General features: G+C 42.9%; 1 protein-coding gene across 1 annotated transcript in view; it reads right to left on the reverse strand.

Annotated features, from left to right (window-relative positions):
- The window catches only part of FECH (ferrochelatase), a 304,793-nt gene that overhangs the window by 268,397 nt on the left and 13,508 nt on the right, over positions 1–22,888 (reverse strand). The window contains exons 2-3 of the mRNA XM_069627038.1: positions 9,264–9,381; positions 7,973–8,092 (exon numbers count right to left, since the gene is read on the reverse strand). Of these exons, the coding sequence (XP_069483139.1) occupies positions 7,973–8,092; positions 9,264–9,381 (238 nt within the window). The remainder of the gene's footprint in view (positions 1–7,972; positions 8,093–9,263; positions 9,382–22,888) is intronic.

The following is a 22,888-nucleotide window of genomic DNA, read 5'->3' on the forward strand; positions in this document are numbered from 1 at the left end:
GGCCATTGAACAAAGACCAAACCTGATTTGGCGCGCCGAGAAAAAATTGAGAAGGACCTTTCCACAAAGAAATGGCAAAAAAAGAAGACCGGGAATCGTTTTAACAAAAGAGGCTCAGGTGCAATCTTGAAAAACATGGCTCACGCGATTTAACGTTACTGGAGCTGCGAACAGTTCGCATCGGGGTTAATCATGTTAGTTCATTGTAAAACCACTGCCACCAGCCTTTCTGAGAGGAAAGTGTAACATGAGTAACTAGAAATAGGGGATACTAAGTAACCCCTCCAGCACTCTATTGTAAGATAGGGTGTGCTGGGTCTAGAAATGTACAGGGCTAAGAAGTCAATTTCACTCCAGTGTTCTGGGAAACAGTAGTTGATCCCAGAGAAGGCATTTAAACCTTGGGAAATCTGAGAGACGTCCCTGTGGCACTGTACTGCACATGAGAGGGGAAAAAGGCTCTCACTCTCTCCAGGTAAAATAATCAAGTTGTCAAAATCCAGCTAAGTTGCTGGGGATCTCCAAGGTAGAGGGAATTAGCACATTTTTGAGAATTCTCCCCAACACTGCCTCCTCTACGGTTACCCTCGCTGCCTCCTATGCATGGATGCTTATTGGTGAAGGCCTTGCTTTTTGCAGTGTCAACTAACCACAGGAACCGAGGACTTCCACTCCAGTTGCAGCTAAATTTGCGACAGAAATTACAGACTTCTTTGAGTCTAAAGGTGCTCCAAATACAGAGTGCAGCTCTGCCTCTCGTTTACCTGCCTCATGTTAAGCGGAGCATTCCTCTACATCAAAGGCGCAGGTTGTAGCCTTGGACGTTTCAACACCAGTATTTTTTGGCACCATTAGTCCCAAAGTTTTCCTAGGTCAATGGCGCTCTTTCAGTGGAACCTCCTTGTTGTGAGGATTTGTCTAAGGCAGAGAAACTGCAGGGCCTGTCTGTAATGTCCTCTTTAATTTATCTAATGATTTTTATCTGGCTCTGGTGCTCCTGTCCATTTCCTCCCCCCCACCACAAATTCAGCAATCATCGCACCCTGCCTCCACACTTGGTACGAACTCGGTTATGGCACTGAACGTTGTACTAATCTCTTTAGTTCTCCTTTATTATAATATTAAAGATGACATGAAGCTGAAAAATGAGAGACTAAAAGATATCAACTTGCAACTTTATATCGAGGAAATACTACAACGCGAGCCTAAGTACAAGAACAATTAAATTGTGGCCGTCACTGCTGAAGGTTGATCTTGTATTGCTATCTTCATCAACTCTACTGGGAGTAGCTGATGAACATCAGCAAGCATCACCCTGTATTACTCACTGCCAATCGCACTGCAATCACAAAATCCATCCAATCAAGGTCCCCAAATGTTAAGAAAGGGCCGGGCAAAAACAAAACAAAAGTCTAAAAACATCAAAACTAAGGGATCTAGCAACAATCATGGGTCTAGGATATTCCTAAGGATTTGAATAAATCTAATGGCAACGAGATGGGTGTTTGGACTCCCAAGCGGATGGGACAGTCCTTACATGTGACTAAGTAGTCCCTGAAATTAAAAATGACCTAAAAAGAAAAACAGGAAAAACTAAAAAGATCCTTAAGGTACCTCAAGGTCTGGTAGTCTTGGATGGGAATATTCTGCTGTATGTAATTTCCAAGGAAACTGGTGATGCGAGCAAAGTGAACGCGCTTATGAGCTGGATGGATACCTGAATACCTAATGAACTTGACAACTCATCCAACAGACATGGGTGGTGACGACTTATCCTTTGAGGAGGACTTGAAGCTACCCAGGTTTATCACCTTCCACTCTGCTACACTGGAAGTTCAAGGGGAGCTGGGAGGTAGTGAATAGCAGGTAGTTCATTTGGTTAAATCCATGGAGGGCAAAACAATTAATAAAATCCCCACAAAGGAGAAAAATGTCAACTATGCAACACAGTCTGTAATGGTCAGTACAGAGCATTTCAATTCATGTATGTATTGGTATACACTCCATTTTAAGGGGAATCATTTGACTGTTAGAAGGAAAATGTTAAATTAATTGTATTCGAAACCCATTCGAAACCTTGCCTGCAGTATCATTTCAAGTGATATTGATTAGGTCTATTTTTATCTGAATAACCAGACAGACAAGTGTTGATTTTCATAAAATCAAAACTTGTGTACGACATGATTTGGAAGGAAAGTGAGGTCATTTAAAAAAGCATTTACAAGTTGTTTATGCCTGAAAACCTTGCAGGTATTTCAAAAATATACCCTGCACTGTGACAACAAAGAGCCAAACTTAATGAATGGGACATTGAACATGAGCCACTAAGTGAGAACGTCGGATAGGGCAGCTAATGTACGGAATTCAGGAAGAATCAATCAGGCTTGTGCCAAAGATGACTGGCCATAGTTACCCCATGCGTTACTAAGAAGTGCTAATCTGAACTCCAAACCAAAGTTCTGTCTTTAACAGTGATGTACAAAAAAGGGTTTCATAGAACACTTGCGGATGTTCGCACCTTCAGAGGCTAGAAAAATGTACATTTGATTCAAAAGCATTTCAAAATTATTCCTGTTTCAAGAACATTTCAGGTGAACTTTACTTTTTTTTTTTTTTTTTAAACCCACCTGTCTTTCTTGGTGTTGTGAAAACATGGCCAAACGCTCCAACCACAAGACTGTCAGGACTATACTGCACTGATGATCCCTAATAAGGGGGAAACCAGGTATGCAGTTCTCCCGACAGCCTTGCAAAATCTCTGTCTTGGGTCGATTAAGCCATGTATAAAATAGCACTGCCCTCAGAGACAAAGACAATTTCCTGGAGAAAAAGGTTTGCATTTGAGTCAATTTGCATACCCACAATGCCTTGCTCAAAACTGGAGAGGAACTTCCAGCGATGGCTATAAGAAGGCTTTGTGGAAAGTGTGACTTGGCTCAAATGAACTTTCCTACACTTTACAGGGCATGCAGTAGCAGTTACTCAACCCATAGGAAAAGTACTTTTGGCGGCTTATAACTTCGCCTCCCCTGGATGAATCCTCATGAAACTTGCAAAAAAGTATATGGCCCCGTCAGCAGATTGATCCTGCTAAGTTTGGTGAGGTTTCGTCAAGGGGGTGCAAAGTTATAGGGGGTGGGGGGTGTCCCCAAAAGGTGTGGTTTTTCTCCATAGACGCAATGGAAAACAATTTTGATCACGCCTACAGTACAAACCGCTGGACGGAAGGAGCAGCAGTTTGGAACGAAATCGTGCTTAAATTTGGTGTAAACCCGTTCAGTCGTCCTTTTTTTTTTTTTTAAACAACCAAAAAGTAGGTCCAAAGAAATGTGCGATATCTGGGTTCGGTCCATTGCCTCACTTCCCTGTTCAGTTCGCGGATGGGCCTTGGATTGGTCCAGAGGGCGACGTGATGTCCGCAGACATCTGGATGGTGAAAAGCGTGAGGTGCGTCATATTTTTGGAAAACGCCTGCCGTGTTGTATTTGGAGACATAAACATTAAAATAAACACAACATTGCACTTGTCAAACTTATCAAACAATTTCTGGGGAAGTGAGGGATGAGGATGGGATGGGATATGGCCTTAAAAAGCCAAAAAACAAGTGCGTTTCTTCTCCGATGTCCGCGAACAGTCCGGGACAGCCCTGTGATGTCCGCAAACATCCCATATTGTCGGGGGGTACGTATGCTTATTTGTGCAAGTAGTGTTTGGATGGCTTATAACTTTGGTGCCACTGAATGAAACTGCATGAAATTCTGAATGGTTTTGGAAAGTGTGGTGCCGTTGTGTCAAGAGGGAACACAAATGGAGGGGGGTCCCAAAATATTGTAAAGGCTTATACACGTGGTGCCATTTGACGAATGTGCACAACGGTTTGCAAAACGATTTCAGATCTAGATACACATTTTTGCAAAGTTTAGTGGAGTTTTGTCAAGAGGGGGCTAAATTGGCTTAATTAGAGGGGAGGTATGTGATGAATTGCGGTCTGGGGTTATGAAGGGCTGATTTAAGAAGGAAGGTGTGGAGCATGTAGCCAACTTGGAAACACTTTCTGTTTAGGGTGTCACCTACACTCAGGTTCTTTATTCTAGCCAGTGTTGAGCCATCCTTTGTTTCTTTTCTCTTGTTGCTAGGACACAGCCCAGGAGAACGAAGAAGAAAGTGGCCGTTACGAATGGGTGTACTAGAAACTGCTCCACCATAAAGTAGGACTATGTTTATTAGAAAGTTGCGTGTTGCGCTGAAAATGGCTTTGTTTAGAAGTTTGCTTGTGAAGAGAGAGGTGTCTGTGATAACCAAAGCACTCCTGTGAAGCAAGAGGACACGAGAGCGCCGGGCGGTTCATACGCTGTCAGCGAGAGCCCAGCTGTTCACAGAGAGGCGGAGCTGGAATCATCTGCAGAAGATGAAGAGAGAGAGAGAAGCAATCGGAAAGCTTTTTCCGAAAGGCCAGGGGCTTGTCACCACTAACGGATCAGATACGCGGTCAGCGAGAGCCCAGTTGTTCACAGAGAGGCAGAGCTGGAATCGTACGCAGAAGCTGAAGAGAGCGAGAGAGAGCGGCTATTAGAAAGGGTTTTCCGGAAGGTGAGGGGGCTCGTTAGCAATAACGAATCAGGCACTGAGGGAGAGCTCAGCTGGGCTGTCGATACACGGATGAAATGGGAAGGACTAGACGGGAGGGCCAATTTTAACAGAGCCGTGGGGACCGTCTGCAGCAGGGGAGGATCACTCCTTACCAGAACTGAAGAGAGATTGCTGGACTATCTCGCTCATGTCCCCACACCCTCTTTATTTTTACCAGAGTTTTTGAACATGAAACAAGGAAAGAACATTTATTCATTCATACAGAGACTGTACAAATAAGGGGAGAAGGAATGTACCGAAATAATGTCAGTTACCAGTTTTTTCTGAAGGTTACCGAGAACCCAGATCTTAACACATTAAACAAGTCAAGTGGCAAGGAGTGTGGAAGGCGAAACTAACTGGCACAGTGACAAGTAGAGAGTGAGACCATCTCGGAGACAGAGCGGGAGAAGTAAACGAACAATTGACTGCTAAACTTGAACTGTGAGATGTGGATATAAAGAGGAATCCGCCTACACAATCGCTTTCTTAAAGAAACCTGTTTGAAGCTGTGTTTCAGACGGAGAATGAACTGTTGGTGTGATAGAGAAGCTACAGATCCTGAAGAATCCTTTTCCTCGAGTATCCTTTAAATTATAAGAGTTTTAGTTTGAAATAAAGTCCTGTTGTGTCAAAGTCCTACGTGTGTTCCCATACTCCCACAAGGTGACAGGGGGGTCTCAACATTTATAACTTAGTTGCCGTTTGACGAACGTAGACAAAAGGAAGATTACAGACTGAACCTTAAATGTTGTGCAAAGTATGAATGGGGATTACGTGGCCATGTCCACCAGGGACTGGCTATGTGGGAACGTAATTGGGATGGATTTGAAAGGGGAAAAAAATAAAAAATGCTCATAGGGTTTTCTCTTTGCCTTCTGCAGGCCGCCATGGAAAGGGAAGAGGGCTCTGTACGGAGCCCCGCCTTCCCTTTCCATGGTGGACATCTTGGAAATGGATTGGTCTTCCAGCAGAGGGACGCTGCATGTGTCGCGGTGTAGTAAGGACATTTATTTTTGTAGTACCTTGGGTTATCGCTTCGGCAACCTGAGGTGGTAATGGCCTTCATCCCCCATGGCAGGGGCTGGAACGGGGAATAACAGGAGCCCTCGTTATCCACCCTTGCTTCGCTCGATAAATTGGGTTGGCAGGTCGTTATCCCCCGTTCCAGTCCCTTAAACGGGGGGATGAACGCCACATTCTTCCACACAAAATGCTAATGGAAATGTTGGAAAATCTTATTGAGTCTATGTACTTTACTGAGAAATGTACATAACAAGGAGTCTTTTTTTTTGTTCCATTTTTGAACTGTGAAAGGTGGTTCCTAAAGGAACCTTTATGTTTTTGTAAAAATATTTTGCAGGAGAGGTTAGACCGTAAGCTGGGGAGGGAAATGAGGGAAGAGGCACCAAGCCCCAATATGGAGGGGCAGGTGGACAGTGGAAAATGTTGAGCGTGTGCGACATCAAAGGTAGGGGGGCAGTGTTTCCCATGCTCCTTGATTACAGCTTCAAAAGCACTTTGAAATTGCTCCCCCCCTGCAGAGTGGAGTGTTGCAGTATATACAGAGGAGATCACCAAACTCTTCTATTGCTTGCAAGGTAGCTGGTGGGATTTTGTGTCCCACAGATGTGGGCTGTGTGGTTACACTACTGGTTGAGGAAGATGCAGTGGAGGAAGACAGCCTACAACTTGCTTAGAAAGGAGCATTGCAGTGGTTGAATTGGGTGTTGCGGCGCATGGAGGCGGTCCCGTAGGATTGCTGTCCAGGTAGTCCGCGACGGAGTATGCACTCAGTGCATTTCCATTTGGTAGCGTTAGCCTTTGGTACATTCCCAACAGTGGCAAAGAACTGCCACACCCATGATTCTCTCTTCATTGTTTTTTGAAGTACTGCACTTTTTTTGTTGTGTATGTCCTCCAGCTGGTGGTGGTGGCTCTTGGGGAGGAGGGTTGGCAATAGCTGGTGAGTGCATTCTTTAATAGATTAAGTAGTTCATGATAGGTCTCCCGATCACCCCTGACATCTTTTTACCAACATTATAAACACAACTCCTTGTAGGGACTTTTCATCAACATTCATGTCATATGTAAGGTCATCAGTGATGCAATCAATGTCATCTTTGATGTCCTGGGTGTTAGTCTCAGCAGTGCACGGTGGTGGCACGAGTTATGGTTGCTTAGCTTAACATAACTGGTGAATTTCTGGAGGTGTTACTTGTCAGCATAACGTCCCTTTAACAAAGTTTTTTCAGTGCATTATATAAATAAGTATCCGTGGTCAGAATTTGGACACCCTGCAGTGTACAATACACTTAGCAGACGCACTGCAGCTCACCAGCATGCCACTGTCAGCATAACGGCCCGGCACCCGTATTCCATTTCACTTACCTTTACATTGCATTTAATGGGTGGTTCTTTTAGCGGGCGGCATGGCTCCGGCTAGAGTGATGTATCGGTATGCCAATGACGGGAGTGCACTATGTACCTTATTTATTGGTCGGGAATCCACACTTACTGTATATGCAGGCTGCTTACTACCACTTACAGTCACTTACTAATGTGCACCTGCTAAGGTTTCACAAGCTGGCGCCATGAGTGGTGCTCAACCATTGGAACCATCAGAGGTGTGTAAGATCAATCTGTGCATTATACCATAGGGGCAATACACTTTAGATCACAGTATCTAAGCTTCCTTGATGCTATGTGTTTACCCACTAGGGTTTGGCACACTAGTTCCACAAACTAGCTTTCTATCCAGGGGCTCTGGGCTCACACTAATGGACGTAATGTAATATGAGCAACAATATTATTTCGATAGTAGTAGTCCTTCTATGATGTTGATTACTCTGTTTTCTAGTCACTCCTCCTATACATGTTCACTGGGTAAATGGGCAGTTGATGTGAAAGTGACGTGAAAGTCGCGAAACGCGTTATTCTGCCGAAATTTCGGATTTTACTACTTGTGGGACCGCCATATGCCGATGGCTTTTAAACGGTTTTTGATGCGCAAATAATGGCAATCTGCTACTTTTTGGACTTAATGGCGTTAAAGACTTCAGAGAGTGCAACTCGATACCTGTTCCTTCAAAAGCATTCTAGTATATATCAGACATGACATAGGACTGAGTCTCAGGCAAGGGTATAAACTTCAGTTGAGAGGGAAGATTTATTTTCCTCATCTAATCACCCCCTCAAGCAGAATTTGAATCAATGGATTGTAACAGAAATATGCTCAGGGCAAAGCAGAGTGTAGCATTTCCTTCCAAGCAATGATATGGGTCAATATGGGGAAATTATTAATCTTTAGTACTGAAGAGAAGAACAAAAAAGTATTCCTTACCTTTGAGCTGGAAGAGTCATGAGGTCTTTATCTAAAAAAAGTCTGAGAAGGAAATCGTGTACATCGGCCAGGGTCTCCGGGCCTCCCATATTTAACATTAGAATTCCAGTTTTGGGTTTCCTGTTTAAAGAGAAACATTACACATGCACAATCAAAGAGTTTGTTTTATAAAGTAACGGAAGGTGCGATTGCTCTTTTGTGCTACTTTAAGTTAATGTCGGCCTCTTTCATTTTAAGTAAGCGACATTCATAACATTGCATACTACATCAACAACTACACAGACCTCTGAAGTCCACCAAGTTGTTATCTAGTGGACCCCTAAAACTGGTTTCTCATAATTGACCTCCTTCTACAATTTGCTGACACTGACACAACCTGCCAGTGTAAAGAAGAGGTCCTAGTGGCAATGACTTTGAAGAGAGCAATCTTTGGAGATGCCACTCTCCCTGGAGATTTCTTAATGACACATTTACAATAGAAGGGCCAATGATTTGACAAATGTTTTAGGAGCAAGTATTAAACTCCCTACTTTTCAAAACGTAAAAATAAATTTAAAAAAATGAAAAGTCATTCTCATTGTCGACTGGGGTAATTGTAATCCTCAAGGAGGAAGACAAAGAGGTTTATGCCCAATAAATAAATACAAACGAATAAATAGAAATGTCTGTTCAATCTAATTGCACATTTAAATTAGAAGTTCTAAGTAGACTTCATTTAAACTGTTATTGTAAAGGCATTTAATATTGAGCCAAACACGAAGTCCAAATAGAAAGCAGCCGCTTTACGTCTTCCAACATTTTTGCTGACTGCATATGTCATGAAATATTACTTTTCAAATAGGCAAAGCACAACCCAGGAGGCGTATACGTTTTTTTTTTTTTATTTATGTAAATGACTTCGACAAAATTACTTTGTGGGGAAGTAAATATATGTTTGGATTAGAGGGTATAGGTGGTGTAGGGTGGTAGTGGCAGTATAAGGAGGGAATGAATGGGGAGACCCCTCTTATACATTATTTTTTTTTTTTTAATATAAGTCTGCCGAAGTAAATTGATAAAACATAGGGCCCCAGGAGGTGGCCCAGGGGCTAAAGCAAATGTGAAGAAAGAGGGGAAGGATGGTTTTAGGAAAACAGCACAGCACTTCTAACCCCCATTCAACAGTGATGCGCCCAATAGTGCATGCCCATTCCCATTCACTGAATCCAATGTTAATGTTACTACATTGTTCATATGTTCTGTGCAGGCAATGGATTTCAGCTTCCATTCCCATTCACTGAATCAGACGTACCTTGTGTCCGGCTGAAGTTGAGGTTTGGTGTCCTTTGCTTGCGCTGCCGCAATCGCAGTCGACTGCCATCGCAACGGAAGCTGTGCTCTACATCTCCCAGAACTACCGATTTTCAGAACTGAAAGAAGCGGGAATCCTCTGGTTAACTATGAATTTCAATGGCAAATGCAATGAGAGTGCTCTCTGGGCAACGTGGAACACGTGCATAACATGGTTTATAGAACAAGATATAACATAAAACAGAAATGTGAATCTCGAACAATAAATGCAGGCCAACAATAGGATACTGAATTATTATTTTTAAAACACAATTTATTTTACAATTCATTTGAAAAACATAGTTGAAAAGTACATATGACGGCAACACAATATAATTGCAAATCAGTGGTGTATCATTCAACCTCACAATTTCCTAACTAAATGAAGTAACGCATTATTAAAAATGCATGTAGCCAAGAGAAGAACCTGATGAATCAATTGTGAGATGCGTCTGCTGACTACATAGCACTACATATGTGCATTTTCATTAATGCGTTACTTGATTTAGTTGGGAAATTGTGGTTGTGGTTTTTCACACAACATCCTTGTTTGTTTTGGTTGTTGAGTGGATTGTGTGTATATGGTGTGCTATGATGTAATGTGTGTGAGATTGAAATCCACCACTGACATTGCATTTATTTTGTGTTGCCGTTGTAAGTACTGTATGTTTTCACACATCTATAGAATAACACAAGAATTCATAGAAGAACAGCTACATCACTGACCTAGGTTAACAAGGAGGGGTTTGTTCTGCCGTATAACATTTTTAGGAGCGGGACTACTTCCTGATTCTAGTAGGCCCAAGTCATTTCTATTGTGTCCAGGGAAATACAAAAACACTGTAAATGTGAAGATGTACACAAAATAGTTCAGACAGAAATAGGTGTTATTTATACAGCTTGTAAGTTTATTTTGCTGTGGGTGCATTTAGTAAATCATGCATCCATATTGTTGAAACCGGACTGTTTTTACTGAGAGTCAACAGAAATGCAAAACTAATTTTTCCATTCAGAAAATTAATTGGCAGAATGTTAGGTCACCCTCAAGCCTGGCTACAGACAACAAAGAATTTCCCATTTAATGTGTTTGTTCTGGGTTGTCTCGCATCTGAACACACGATAATCACATGTCACTAATGGTGATGGTTACTTTGTTCTTTTGTTCTTTTGTTTTACTGCATTCTGCCAATTAATTTGGCCATTATAATGGTGTATAATGGTGTATACCTCCTGCATACCAAGTATCTCTGAATGGAAAAATTAGTTTTGCATTTCTGTTGACTCTCAGTAAAAACAGTCCGGTTTCAACAATATGGATGCATGATTTACTAAATGCACCCACAGCAAAATAAACTTACAAGCTGTATAAATAACACCTATTTCTGTCTGAACTATTTTGTGTACATCTTCACATTTACAGTGTTTTTGTATTTCCCTGGACACAATAGAAATGACTTGGGCCTACTAGAATCAGGAAGTAGTCCCGCTCCTAAAAATGTTATACGGCAGAACAAACCCCTCCTTGTTAACCAAGTTCTACTAGCCCAGTGTTCTGTCGGTGATGGGCTATCCCTCCAGTTACCAACATCACTGACCTAGCCTTACTATGGATTCAATCCTTCCTAACAAACGGGACAGAAACTATATGATCAAACCCTTCAAATCCACCTGTAGGGAATCCACCTGTGGACTACCACAAGGATCATCTTTTTCCCCCATTGCTTTTCAACATATGCCTGGCTCCACTAATCAAGCTCATTAAAAGACACAGCCTCACATGCTACAACTACTCTGACAACACACAAATAGTCTATAAAATACAAGACACACAGGGAGAAAATAATGCTGAATGGCTGCCTACAAGAACTCTACGGCTGGATGAACTCAGACAACCTCAAACTCAAAACAGAAATAACGATCATATCCAAAAGCGGAGGCAACAATCACTACATGCCATGGCCGATGGAACTTGGTACAGCACCTGCTCCATCAATGATAGTTTGCTGTCCATCAAAACTCCCAGGTTCTTTACTAACACTTGAGCCACAAGTAAACACAATAATCAAGAAATGTTTCTTCCTCCTATCAAAGTAAAAAGGATTCTACCATTCCTCTCTTTCACCCACAAAGCACTCACCATCATCACACTCATCATGTCCAGATTAGACTACGCCAACAGCCCATACCTAGGAATGCCAGAACGACTGTTAAAGTCCAGTGCATCCAAAGCGCTCCGGCAGACTCCTGCTCAAACTACCACGAAGAGAACACATTACCGCAGCACTGAAAATGCTGCACTAGCTACCAATAAAACAGCGAATAACGTTTGAATCAATGTGCATAATGCACAGAGCAATGCACTGCGAAGGAGCAGAGTTCCTAAAAGAGAAAATAAACTTCTACCACCCAACAAGCCTAGTCAGATCAAGCAACAGCATCCGCCTAGAACCAAAACCATACAACAAAAGAAAATTCAGAGGATCATCTGTCTCTCACCTGACACCAATAATCTGGAATTAGCTGCCAGAAACACAAGGGATCATCTTCTATTCATAAAACTACTCAAAACGTGGCTCTGCTCCAGAACCAGAAGAAAACGATTAAGAAGCATATACACAGCGGGAAACAGGAATCCCAGAGAGGGAACCCATCATCCCCAATTGTAGTTTTCCCTAACCGGAGGGCAGGAGGGATGCCATTACCACATACCGCTAACCACAGAAGAAACATAGGTAGGTAAGGACCATTCACACGGGAATAGCAGGAAGGGACCAGAATCCCCTCAACTAAACATCGCCAATACCAGGGTGGGACAACACGCCTGCTTCAGCCAGGTACACAACCACTAAAATAGAATAGAGGAAAACTGCCACCCTTATCGGAACTGCCAACTAGGCAGACAAACTACAATACCAAGCACACAGGATAACCATAGATGTGGAGCATGGGAAAACGCAAAGACTAAAAAGGTAAGAAAAACCCACCGGCCTCTCCTTTTCAGATCCGCCAGAGCGCCCAGGACCACTCCGGTGGCGACGGTGTGCGGTACAAATATCTTTAGCATTAACATGAATTGTAAAATAAATTGTGTTTTATTGATTCACTATCCTATTGTTAGATTGCACTTTTTGTTCCATATTGAAAATGCAGTTTTGAGCCCATTCTCCAAACAACCTCACACCTATCAACATCTTGCGGCATAAGGGATTATAAGGGAGACCCTACAAGGGCAGAGATCCTGCGCACAGGCATGTGTCACATTTCCAGGAGGCGCCTAAAGTCGACGAACTTCCCAAGATATGGTGTTACTTAAAGCCTACAGTTCACCTACTACCGACATCAGGTCACATGCTAGTACTCACCTTACAGGCCAGATAAGCAACTTAATCACATTCTGATTGAAGGATCAGAGTGCTGAAGAGTTATTAACGTATTGGAATGATTGGATGGTATGTGTTCAGGTGCTGTTAATTACATTATTAACTAATTGTGTGCAAAAGCTGCCGGGGACCTTCCAAGGCACATCAAAAAAGCTTCTCTGAAAATGCGCTGCATAAGCTGTCACTGAGCTTAAGCCTAGGTGAAAAGAAGAGGGAACATGCTCCTCGTTTGAGGAATAGCAGATCTCCTCAAAAGAAGTGTGCAAGGCCCACCCAATCTTGCTAATCGTTTTGTTTTTTCATGTTGCTGGAGGAAAGACCTGGTCGCTGCATCGCATTCTTCTATTTCAAAACCAATCAATGGATCAATACTGTGAAAAGTGCACAAAACTATTAAAATATGCATTGCTGTAGCCAGTGGTTTTTATCCCCTTTTTAAAAAGACGCCCATCTAATCCTTAGCACAGGAACAGGAGAGGATACTTGATACAAAATTCAAAACTGTTGCCTGCCCCTAAACGTTTTGGAAGGGTACAGCAATCTATAAATAAAACGGACCACGTTTGCCTACTGTATATTTGCCCCACACCTACCCATCATCTATAAACATGTATTTTGAATTCTTAGATTATAGCTATTGGTTGTATGCATAGCTCCCATTGGTTCTCCTCAATGCCCTCTTAATAGGATATGATAATTTATTTATATCGCGCTCGTACATCAGAGCGCGACAAGGCAAGGGAGGGGAAAACAAAAGGATCTTACTAGGCCCAGTGAAATTGAGAACGCGCAAGTGCATGGGAAAGGGGGAAAGTGCATGGAAGGGGGAGAGTGGAAAGTGCCGAGCAGAGACGAACATATAAATAATAATAAATAGATAAAGGCAATAAACAGTGCTAGTGTAGTCGGAAAGTGCTGTGTTTAAGGAAGCAGACTGGGTAAGTCTGATAAGTGCAGAAACAAAGAAGAAAATGGGGGTTTGGGGAACTGTATGGGTATAGATAAAGTACACCAGTGCAAGGGGTGGCCAGGAGGCAGTGCTGGAGGGTGGCAGTGTGAGCAGGTACTTGGGACCAGGGGACAGAGGGTGGCCAGGTGCACGGTGCCAAGAGAGAAGATCAGCAGGGGAGAGCGAAAGCGGAAGCAAAGAGGAAGGTCTTGAGGAGCTTCCGGAACCGGAGATGGTTCTCCTCAAGTTGTAGAGTGGCAGGGAGGCTGTTCCAAAGGGAGGCACCAGCCGAAGATAGAGATCTACCCCCAGCTCGTTTCTTTGAAAAACGACTGACCCTGAGGGAGTTAGAAGTAGATGAGCGAAGAGCTCGAGGGGGGGGAGGTATTTGCAGAGGGATAGCTGAAGGTATTGGGTCAGTGCATGTCCTTTTAAAAAGGGGCACGATCGGGCAGAGTGGCACAATTATGTAAGAAATGCCACATTTGTACGTGGGAAATTGGCAACATTAGAAAACAGGATAGTCGTGCACTCTGAAAAGGTGAGCTTTAGAATAAGAAGAAACAATGCATTAAATGTTCATGTGCACCACCAACCACACGACTGTAGCTGTACACAATAAACAGTGAAAGAATGTGTGCTGTCATGCAATAGAAAAGCGTTCAAATTAGAAGAATCCTTTACGGTCTGTTTGACCATTATTGCTCTGTTAGGCACATCACCTTCATAACAGACCGTACTTACAGAATTACATACACTTACACACGCGTATACATTATTTAGGTAGGCACAGAAAGAGCTTCGTGTTTTCTTCCCATCAGCATAACATAGGAGGATGAATGGCCCGACGAATGGGGCCTTTCACTGGTGCCAAGGCTAAAAGCAGGCGTCAACCGTGGCGCCTAGAAACACGTATGTACAGGCATGACCTATCATATATTCACTGATTTGCCAACACGGCCATTTCATCCTAGTATCTATGTTTTTATACTGCGTGGTTAGCTCATGCTAAGTTCCCACTGCCCGACATTCGTGCAATAACTACTTAGTTTTGCATTACTGTAATGGCAATGAGGGCAGAGCCGGTTGTGCCTTCCTTAGCATCTCCTCTTTATGAAACGGATCCCTCAGAGCCGGGCACTATCAGCGCAGGCCGTATCTTAACTTAGCAGTCACGGGGTCCAGCCCTGACTTTTTAAGTACAGGCCTGCAGGAAACCCAATGATAAGCTAGTGCGGTCCTTAACTAATCCTCACTGGCCTATCTTTTACCCACACGCCTTTCTGCTCACTGACGCCCAGCCCTACATTCTTTGATATGCCCGCCGTTAACATTTTCCCGAGTCAGCGTCGCTCAAATCGCCATCTTTCGGTTTATGAAGAGAACCATTGACGACGTATATCATCACAACAGTTCCTCTTCAGAGTTGTGTTATCAAACAGGTGATCCGCATTCCTCCCCGACATAACTGAGCAAAAGGCAAGTTAAAAGACTGACAATCAGGACACAGCTCTATACAATGAAAGCTTACAGCAGTGGCATTGGATAGACGAGACGCATGGTACATGGCCAACTTACCCAATTTCATAAAGAACAGCTTTATCAGCACCTGACATTTTACTCAGCAATCAGGGCACGCCGATTTTTCAGTACAAAGAATAGGTCGAAAAGGGCCAGCAAGCAAGCAAAGAGATACAGACTAAAAACTAGGACTGGATAAATTGGCCCCTTAATACCTGTGGTACATTAGCAACGCTGTGCCATACCAAAGATCACCTAGCCAAGGACAACAAGGAGGAACATAACCCTCACAGCATTCCACCGTGCTCAAAGCAATCAACCAGACAAATATTAAGGCGCTTTGTACTACAGTCACCCACCTCACCTTGATCTAAACCATTTTCTTGTCCGCTTTACCATACATAAGGTAGATTTCACAGTAGGATTAGATTTTAATTTGTACAAATAATAAAACGTAAATATCGCAACATTTTTTGCAGAAGGAAGTCAACAAAAACTAATTTTGCAGAATCAGTGGGAGTGGTAGATTCGGGTGTGTATTTTATGGAAAGGATGGAGGAGCGACAATTTTTGGGGATTAATAGGGCAGGAATTACGTTAGTGATGGAATCGGGTTGAAAATGATCCCAGTTTAAACCGATATAAATCGCAGATAAGAGGTTTTCATGAAAAAAATAGGGAAGCTTGAAACAAAGAAAAATTGCTTAGAAGAAGAGGGTATGAACAAGGTAATGGCACAGAGTGTAATCATATATTTCCCGTGTTATCTGAAGTCATCGAGAGGTGAAGATGGCCAACAAGTCATCGTGGGACCAGATTTTAGGGACTTAATACATACTTGCATTAAGTATGGCAAGCAGAGCCCATGGACTCCGAGCAGATGTGTTGAGTTAATAAGCCGGTCAGGATATAATCACCTAGATCAACAGGACGGCAGTAAGAAGACCCACTGGAGAGTCTCTTGAAAAACGCAAGCCTGAATCAAGAAACACTGCACATTGATCTGATAGTGATTTCACGAGGGCAGGTCCTCTTTCCACTCTTGGAAGGCAATGTAGTTTTCAGGAGGCGAAAACGGTAGGTTTGTAATGCAAAGACATCACATTTGCAAAACCGCACGTACAACAGCAATGCTTTTCTTAAGTCACACAGGGTTTGTTTTATTTGTTTTATTCATATTTATATAGCGCACAAAAGCCCAAGGACATTGTGGCACTAGTTACAGTACAAAGCATAGTTACTTAGTTCATTAGCAATATATATATACAGGTTGCAATATAGTTATATTACAATATACATGGCAGAAGTGGAGGAGGCTGTCCTCCACTTTAGTTGAAGAGAGTGGCCTTGAGGTTGTTGCGGAAGACAGAGATGGAAGTTTCAGCTCTAAGGGTGGCAGGGAGTGAGTTCCAAAGTTTCGGTGCAATATAGGAGAAGCCTAGACCTCCCGCTGTGGCTCTGTTTATGCGTGGTATGTGTAGCTGGTTGGTGTACTGAGCTCTGGTGGGGCGAGTGGATGTGGTCCTTGGTATTGCTTCAGATAAGTATGCAGGAGCAGTTTTGTTGATGCACCTGTGAGTGATGGTGAGGATTTTCAGAGTAACACAGTCTTTGACCTGAAGCCACCGTGCTTCACGTCTGGCGTGGGATATATGGTCTCTTCTAGGGATGCTCATGGCGGCTCTGAGGGCATTGTTTTGTGTGGTTTGCAGTCTGTGAATGTTTTTGGCGGAGGTGCCAGCTAGAAGGGCGATGCAATAATCGCGTTTGGCTCCTATAGTTGCTCTAGCTATGGCCAAGCGGTTGGGGGTGGATAAGTAGGGTTCATTTTGGCATTGACGAGTTTGGTGCTGAACGCTGATGCAGAGGCTATGGCGCTGGCTTGTTTGTTCATCGATAGATTTGCATCAATGTGAACACCTAGAGTCTTGACAGAGGATGATCCGGAGATGGTCGAGTTGTCTATGTTGAAGTTGTTGTATTGGGGGCTTAGTTTCGATAATGTGTTTGTCTGGCCCAGGATGAGAATTTCAGTCTTCTCCCCGTTAAGACAGAGGCCATCGATTGCCATCCAAGCTTGGATAGGTGCATAGATGTTGTGAAGGGCCGTGGTGTCTTGGTGATAGAGTCCAGATAGGGGTAGAAGTACTTGAGTGTCGTCTGCATAGTTTGTATATGCAACACCTGAGTCAAGTAGGTCGAAGAGGGGTTTTGTGAAGAGGTTATAGAGGGTGGGGGCTATATAAGATCCTTGGGAGACACTGCAGTTTATAGTGGTAGGATCTGCGTTAACTGTGTCGGAGTACACCTTCATGGCTCTTCCTTCAAGGAAGGACGTGATCCAGGATGCTGCTTGATTAGAGAAATGGGCTGCATGAGTGAGATGGGTGGTGAGTGTTTGGTGATCTACCAGTTCAAAAGCAGCTGATAGATCGAGGAGGAGGAGCAAGGCAGGTTTGCCTTTGTCCATGATCTCTGAGATTTTATTTTTTAAGTCTAATAAGGCGGATTCTGTTCCATGCCCGACACGGAAGCCAGATTGTCTTTCGCCTAGTATGGAGTTAGCTTCTATGTATGATTGGATCTGGATGTGAGCTGCTTTGTCCAGGAATTTTAGGAGGAACGGGACTGTCGTTATCGGTCTGTAGTTGTTGGGTTGCGCTGGGTCAAGTGTGGCCTTTTTTAGAAGTGGTCGCACCCAGGCTTCCTTGAGATTGTTTGGGACAGTTCCTGTTTGGAAATATGCGTTAATGAAGGCAGTAATCAGGGGTGCTAGGTCACTGGCGCATTCCTTGATGATTTTGGGAGGACAAATGTCTGCTTTGCAGAGGGGTGGTTTGAGGTTTTTGATGAGATTAAGGACCTCAGGTTGCACCCCACCCTGCGGGGGAGTTCTAGGTTCTCATGGACTGCATACTTGTACACATGAAGTTCCCAAAAATCTCGAATTCTGAGAAAATACTGCCCTAAACACAGCCTCACCATTTTGACACTGCGCATTTGCCAATGTACAGTGTGACCTGAAACGTCACAGGCCCAACTTTAAGTCTACATACAAAGTTTTGCTAAAGATCAAAAGGCTTGTATTTTTTGCACTAGGTGGTAACCTTCATTTTGAAATAAAGGGAATAGTAAAAGCTTCCCCTTTCACCTCTCCACTGTATTTTAGAATAAGAAATTCAGGGCTACACTGCACCTTGGAACTTTGTAACATAATGAGTAAAGGTGGGGGAGCCAGAGCCGGTTCAAGCCTGCTTGGAGGCAAAAGCCTGGCAGCAGCTCTGCGCTATTGCCTTTTTTTTTTTAAAAAGAGCCCAACTGGGGCCAAGTATCAGCTCTTCCTCGTTACGTTCTCGGAGTAAATCAAAGTGTCACTGTCACCAAGTGACAGTTAAGAGAACTATGTGCAATCATCTACTTGCACACAGTACTTCGCTCATCTCGGACCATGAACTTCATGTTAATGCAAAACTAAAAAAAAGTTAAGGAGAGCATGTGTAGTCAGAAACCTCAGAAAATGCCAAATCATGCAACCAGAAAATAGGACCAACACCCTTCACCAATCTATGCAACCCTGGGCAAATCATTCTTCTTACATGGGCCCCATTTCCTTTGGCTGCTACAACTGGGCTCACTTAGAAGAGATTCTGTTAAATGTGCACTACACAAAAAAGCTGCACACACGTGGTGTATTAAAACTACAGTGTTTGCTCCACAGATAATACAATAGTGATAAGGTATAATATGCACACCACAGGTTGAAGTATCCCTTAACTTCCTTATTCCTCATTCACTTGTGCACCATGTTTCTCTCCTAACAGACAAGTGAAATACGCCATTTGGTGTGCAACGGTGTTTGCCTGGTTAATTTTTCTTTACTGTAGAAGGAGCTTTCCATGAAATGTTATTTTACTCTTCCCCCTTTGCTATGAGAAGTGGCCATAGGGAGCCTATGAGACAGTGGGAGGTAACACTGGATTTGGGCAAAGGGGAGGATTACCTAAACACGAGGCCATCCACCTTACACACAGCCATTTAGGTTTTGTCCTCAATCTCCACAGATTAATGACATGCGGGTGCTGCCTGCTGTTCAGACCTATGCCTGCTGAAAGACAGAGGGTAACCCTAGGTTTTAAGCCTGCTAGATACTGCGCACAATAACCAGCTCTGAGTTTCTCTGAAACAAGGACTACAAGCAGCGGACCTTGTCACACAGTTTTGTTGTGTGTCTAAGCCTTAAAATTACAGTTGCAAAACACAGAGGATCGTTTAGGCAGACACTTTGAATTCTGGTACATGTAGAAGGATGATAAAAGTAAAGCTATAAGCACTCTTTTTGCACAACATAAGGTTTTACATATTTGTCAGGTTGTTTTATGCTCTGGTGTGTACTTTTATCTCATCGTCATGAAGCAGGGCATTATTTAGCTCCCTAAAGCTGTACATGAACAGGTTTATAGGTTACGTTGATGTGATGTGTTCCGTGCTGCTATTTTTATGGTCTCAAAAGTGCTCAGATGGATCTGAAAAGAAAGAGAGGAGGGGCCGGTATGTTAAAGGGGAGGAGAGTTAGAGCACAAGAGTGCTTTGCTGTTCTGCTTGTAGTTTCAGTATGGGAAAAAAAAGTCACTGTGTATGGGTTTACTTCTAGGCGATATAGGTTGATGGGCGTTTGATTCTTTATGGTATGGTTTGTGTGGTGGATTGAATGTGTTACGATTGTGCGAGTCATTGGAGAAGGAGTGGCTTTTTGCTGTACAGTGTTAGTGTCGGTTTTGTGGTTGCCATGTGTGGGTGTTGTATCTGGTCGGTGTGTGGTGTGTCTGCGGGAGTTTGAAGGGTTTTAGTAGTGATGAGGGTAAGAAGGTCTGGATCCTTGTGCCATCGTCACTTCGACTGCTTGGTGTTTAGACCGAGTTCCATTGAGGGGTGGTTAACACTGTTAAGTCTTTCTTTCACTCAACACTCAAGCGGGACCCAGACACCGTTTAGCTGCTTGCCAAATCAAAGAAAAAAAAGAGTAAAAGATATCACTGGGAAATTATGCAGACTAAAATTTACTGTTCCTCTAGCGCGATATATTTGGGTTATGAATTATCTGCTTACAACTCAATTAAATATTGGAAGGATTTAGTCAAAAATAAATCGTGCCCATTATCATCACAATTGAAACTGATATATTCAAAATACTGCAAATTCTCATTGGTACCGATGATAGACTTCCTAACTTTAAAAATTGAAACTGTCATATTGTATTCCATCGATATGTGCCTCAGTGATATTACAGGAATCTTAGACTCGATTCAGGGAACCTTGATAAAATCTGCCATGCACTTGCCAATGTGCTTACCTAATGCAGTGTTACGACACGAACTAGGGCTGATTGCACTATCCTCACGCTGGAAATGGCGTCAACTTTCTGGCTATGCAAAGATATGTTTTCCCCCTAAAAACTCTTTATACGCCGATTTGAATGGGCTATTGGACACTCCTACTCCTATGTCGTTCAAAAGATTATCAGTCCAATATGCAAAATCTGATACAATCTATAGGTATTACGACAAAGGATGTATATTATCGCCCTGCGTTCGCAAAAAAGAAGTTATTTGAACAAGACTGGAAAGGCACTATTGAAAGTATATTAGCATATAAAATGTATAAAGAGTATGGTGCCTTTCTTAAACAACGTATGCCCAGGTTTTCACATGTAACTAAGTTTCCATGCAATCATGCGCGACAGGTATATATGAGATATAGGTTTAATTTATTTCACACCAGAGAGAGAACCGCTAATTGGGCCAACTTTGGTGAGACAAAGGCATTAAATTGTCGCTTTCCTCTATGTAATGAGCCGGTGGAGTCCATGAAACATCTTATTTTGGAATGTCCACATTTTAACAATATGAGGTCCAACCGACTCGTGAAATTTGTGAATGCGGAATATGAGGATTGCATGCATTCTTTATGGGCACACATGATGCAAGGGATGCATTGACCTTTGATATTTAAACTTGTCAGCCTGTGCAAATACATTGAAAAGGAGTTGCTCAAATGTTAAATATAAATGAATTTATGATTCTGATTGAATGTTTATGTATAGTATGTGCGAATACTTAAATGTGAATATGTGTTTTTTCTATTGTACGTAGCTTTTAACTTTTGTAAAGGTTCTACGAAATTGTATTTTTGTAAATGAATCAAATACAAATAAAAAAAAAAAAAATATCAAAGAACCATGTTTTTAGCGCTTTCCTGAAGTTAAAGTGTTCCTCTATGGTGCATATTTCCTTGGGAAGCTACATCCCGAATTTTGCTGAGATGCATGAAAAGGCTGATCACTACATTTTATTTTTGGAGTATTGTTTGGGTTCCAGACAAATGTCATTGTTAGATCTGGGGATACATTTTGATCTATATATGGAGTTTTTATCTTGCAGAATTTCCTCTCCTTGGCCACAAATTGCTCTATGGTCAATGCAGTGTGTCTTGAAATGGATCACTGTCTTGACGGTTAGCCAGTGTAATGATCTTAGTGCTGGTGTGAAGTGCTCTCTCTTACTGAGTCTGAGGAGGAGTCTTACCGCTGTGTGCAGTAGCCATTGTGGTTTCTTTGGCGAGGTAGCCTGGCGTTCCATAGTAGATGCTATTGGCGTAGTCTATTCTTGATATGACGAGAGAGATGATGTTGAGTGTTCTATGTGGGATGGTGAGAAATGGTAATATCCACTTGATGGTTCGTAGATGGAAGAAGCATTTCTTCAGTACTCTATCGACTTGTGGTTCTAGTGTTAGGTCGTTATTCATCTGAATTATGAGATTTTTGAAGTTGTTTGGATGGTTCCGGTCTGCTTCCCATTTCGTAGGCCACGCAATATGTTGTTGAATGTGGGAGGTTTTATGGAGAGGTTATTGAGTCTGTAGATTTGAGTATCGTGTGCATAGTTGTAGCATGTGAGTCCAGGTCCTTTGAGGAGTTTCATGAGTGGGGTCATGTACGTGTTGAAGAGGGATGAGCCCAGAGGTAGGGGTGTGTGTGTGTGTGTGTGTCGGGGGTGTTGGGATGAAGGGTGGTAACCGGGTGATTTCTGTTCTGTCAGGAAGGATTTTATCCATTATAGTGCACTGTTGCTTATGCCTATTACTTGGATCCTTTTGTTTATGGTTGCATGGTCGATTGTGTCAAGGGGTGCTGAAAGGTCTAGCAGTATATCAGGGCGGATGTAATTTTGGAGTCCAAGTTAATTTTAAGGTCGTCCCAGATCGAGGGTAGTGCCGATTCAGTTCCTCTTATAGGCCTGAAGCAGACTTGTGCCTAGTCCAGTAGGTGGTTGGTTTCCACATGTGTCAGGATGTGTCTGTATAAGCACGTTTCTAGGAGTTTGGCAGTTAGAAATGAGAAGATATTTGGTTGTGTGTGCAAACTGGGATCAAAGCCCAGCTTAAAGAAAGGATAGGAGCCTGAACAAAGTTTCACTGTGCAATATCTTCCAAATTTGGATGCCAGGCATAGAGTTCCTTTTATGGGGGCAGGGACAGGGAGGCAGGACTTCCAGGTATGGGTTTGTGTTTTGGGGGACTGGAAGTAGAATGTAGGTATTGTTTTTCTGCTAGGGGGTTGAGAAGAAATGATGGCAGTTAAGGGTTTTGTGTGCGAGTTTTGGGAAGCAGGCTGCAAGGTATGCATCCATTGTTGGGTCCACTTGCATACGGTCTTAGAGCCAAGCCAGGCTCTATGGT

This window comes from Ambystoma mexicanum, chromosome 6p (genome assembly GCF_040938575.1).
Source record: "Ambystoma mexicanum isolate Mex_15411 chromosome 6p, UKY_AmexF1_1, whole genome shotgun sequence".
NCBI lineage: Eukaryota > Metazoa > Chordata > Amphibia > Caudata > Ambystomatidae > Ambystoma > Ambystoma mexicanum.